The sequence below is a fragment of the Empidonax traillii genome, unplaced genomic scaffold (genome assembly GCF_003031625.1).
Source record: "Empidonax traillii isolate 1590-97213 ecotype Southwest subspecies unplaced genomic scaffold, ASM303162v1 scaffold6341:size17660, whole genome shotgun sequence".
NCBI classification, from domain to species: Eukaryota; Metazoa; Chordata; class Aves; order Passeriformes; family Tyrannidae; genus Empidonax; species Empidonax traillii.
Window position 1 is genome coordinate 8,768 of NW_020961534.1, and position 1,389 is coordinate 10,156.

The window sequence follows — 1,389 nt, forward strand, 5'->3', positions numbered from 1 at the left end:
ATCCCCATCCCCATCCCCATCCCCACCCGATGCCCATCTGCATCCCAGTCCGAGCTGCCTGCTCTCTCCTCAGGAAACCCGCCTAAAAACCCAGGACTCACCGCGTAACCCACTGGGAGATGGCTGGGGTTGTGTCCCTTCCACCCTGGGGACCCCCTGAGTCTCACAAACTCCTGTGCTGCCCTAGCAGGAGGGGTGGCAGGACCTCTGAAAACGTGCTTTCCACATTTTCTTGGTGCATCTCGTTGCTCCCTCTGGAGCTGGGACTGTTTCTTATCCCCGAGCAGGTGACTGCGTTGGGCTGAGCTGAGGGTGGTTCCCAAGCAGCCTCTTACCAAGCAACTGTGTGAGTCAACAAACAAGAGTCAACTCTAGGGCTTTTCTCACCTCACCGTCACCTCCCCTGTGAGCTCCATGTTACCTCTCCAGCTTCCAGAGGGGCTGCAGTCAAAAAAAATGCCACATGTTGAGCTTAGTAAATACAGTGGGAAATCTGGGGTTGAATCAAGTAAGCAGCCTGGAAAATGCACGTGGCATGTTATACACAGTGGCAAAGAAATCATTCAGATGCATGGGGCTTCTGCACAGTCATTTTGGATGGGAGGGATCTTCAGCTACAGATTATCGGTAAGGGGATGATTGGTGGGACTTCCCAGGTGCCAGATCCTCTTGAAACCGGCCTTCTGATATGGGAAATTACCAACAGACCTAAAACTTTCCAGAGGAAAGGTTTTAACCCCTTACTGTGCACAGCCCTGGCACTGGTGGAGAGCAAGGCTTGTGCTGGAGCAATCCTTGGGAGACACAGCGTGGTGGCCTGAGATCCAAATTTCTGCTTGCCCCCCCACCTTTCCTCCCCAGAACCAGTCAACCTGACCATTTCTGCCTCCTCCTTTGCTTTCCTCCAGCTGCCCCTCAGCTCCTCTGGCAGCCCCTCAAGGCCCTGCTCAGTCCTTCAAGGCTCAGCCACTCATGGCCCCTTGGGCCCCTCATGGCCCCTCACAGCTTGGCCCTTTTGGGCCCTCTTGCTCCTCTCAGCCCCTCACAGCCCCTTTGGCTCCTCATGGTCCCACTCGGCCGCTGGGGAAGTGTCCACGCATGGAGCATCCCACCAGGACAGACCTGGCTGTTGCTGCTGGGAGTCAGAGGGGCTGTGGGCAGCTGCCCCGTGCTGCTGGTTTTCAGCTGATAACTCACATCGATTTGCATATTTGTCAGCCCTGTGGTGACAGGAAGGAAGATCAGCGAGACCCACGGTGCAGGAAGCAGCGAGGGAAGAGCAGAAAGAGAGAGAAGCCACTGGGCTGGAACTGGCAGAGGGTGGTGGGGAACCCAGACCCACCTTCCCCAGGTGCTGCCTCGAGCACTGCCCCAGCCACCGGGTCCCAT

General features: G+C 56.7%; 1 protein-coding gene across 1 annotated transcript in view; it reads right to left on the reverse strand.

Moving 5' to 3' along the window:
- The window catches only part of LOC114073405 (nmrA-like family domain-containing protein 1), a 7,038-nt gene extending 6,622 nt beyond the window's left edge, over positions 1 to 416 (reverse strand). The window contains exon 1 of the mRNA XM_027911161.1: positions 393 to 416. Coding sequence (XP_027766962.1) covers positions 393 to 416 — 24 coding nt within the window. The remainder of the gene's footprint in view (positions 1 to 392) is intronic.
- Positions 417 to 1,389: the final 973 nt, after the last annotated feature.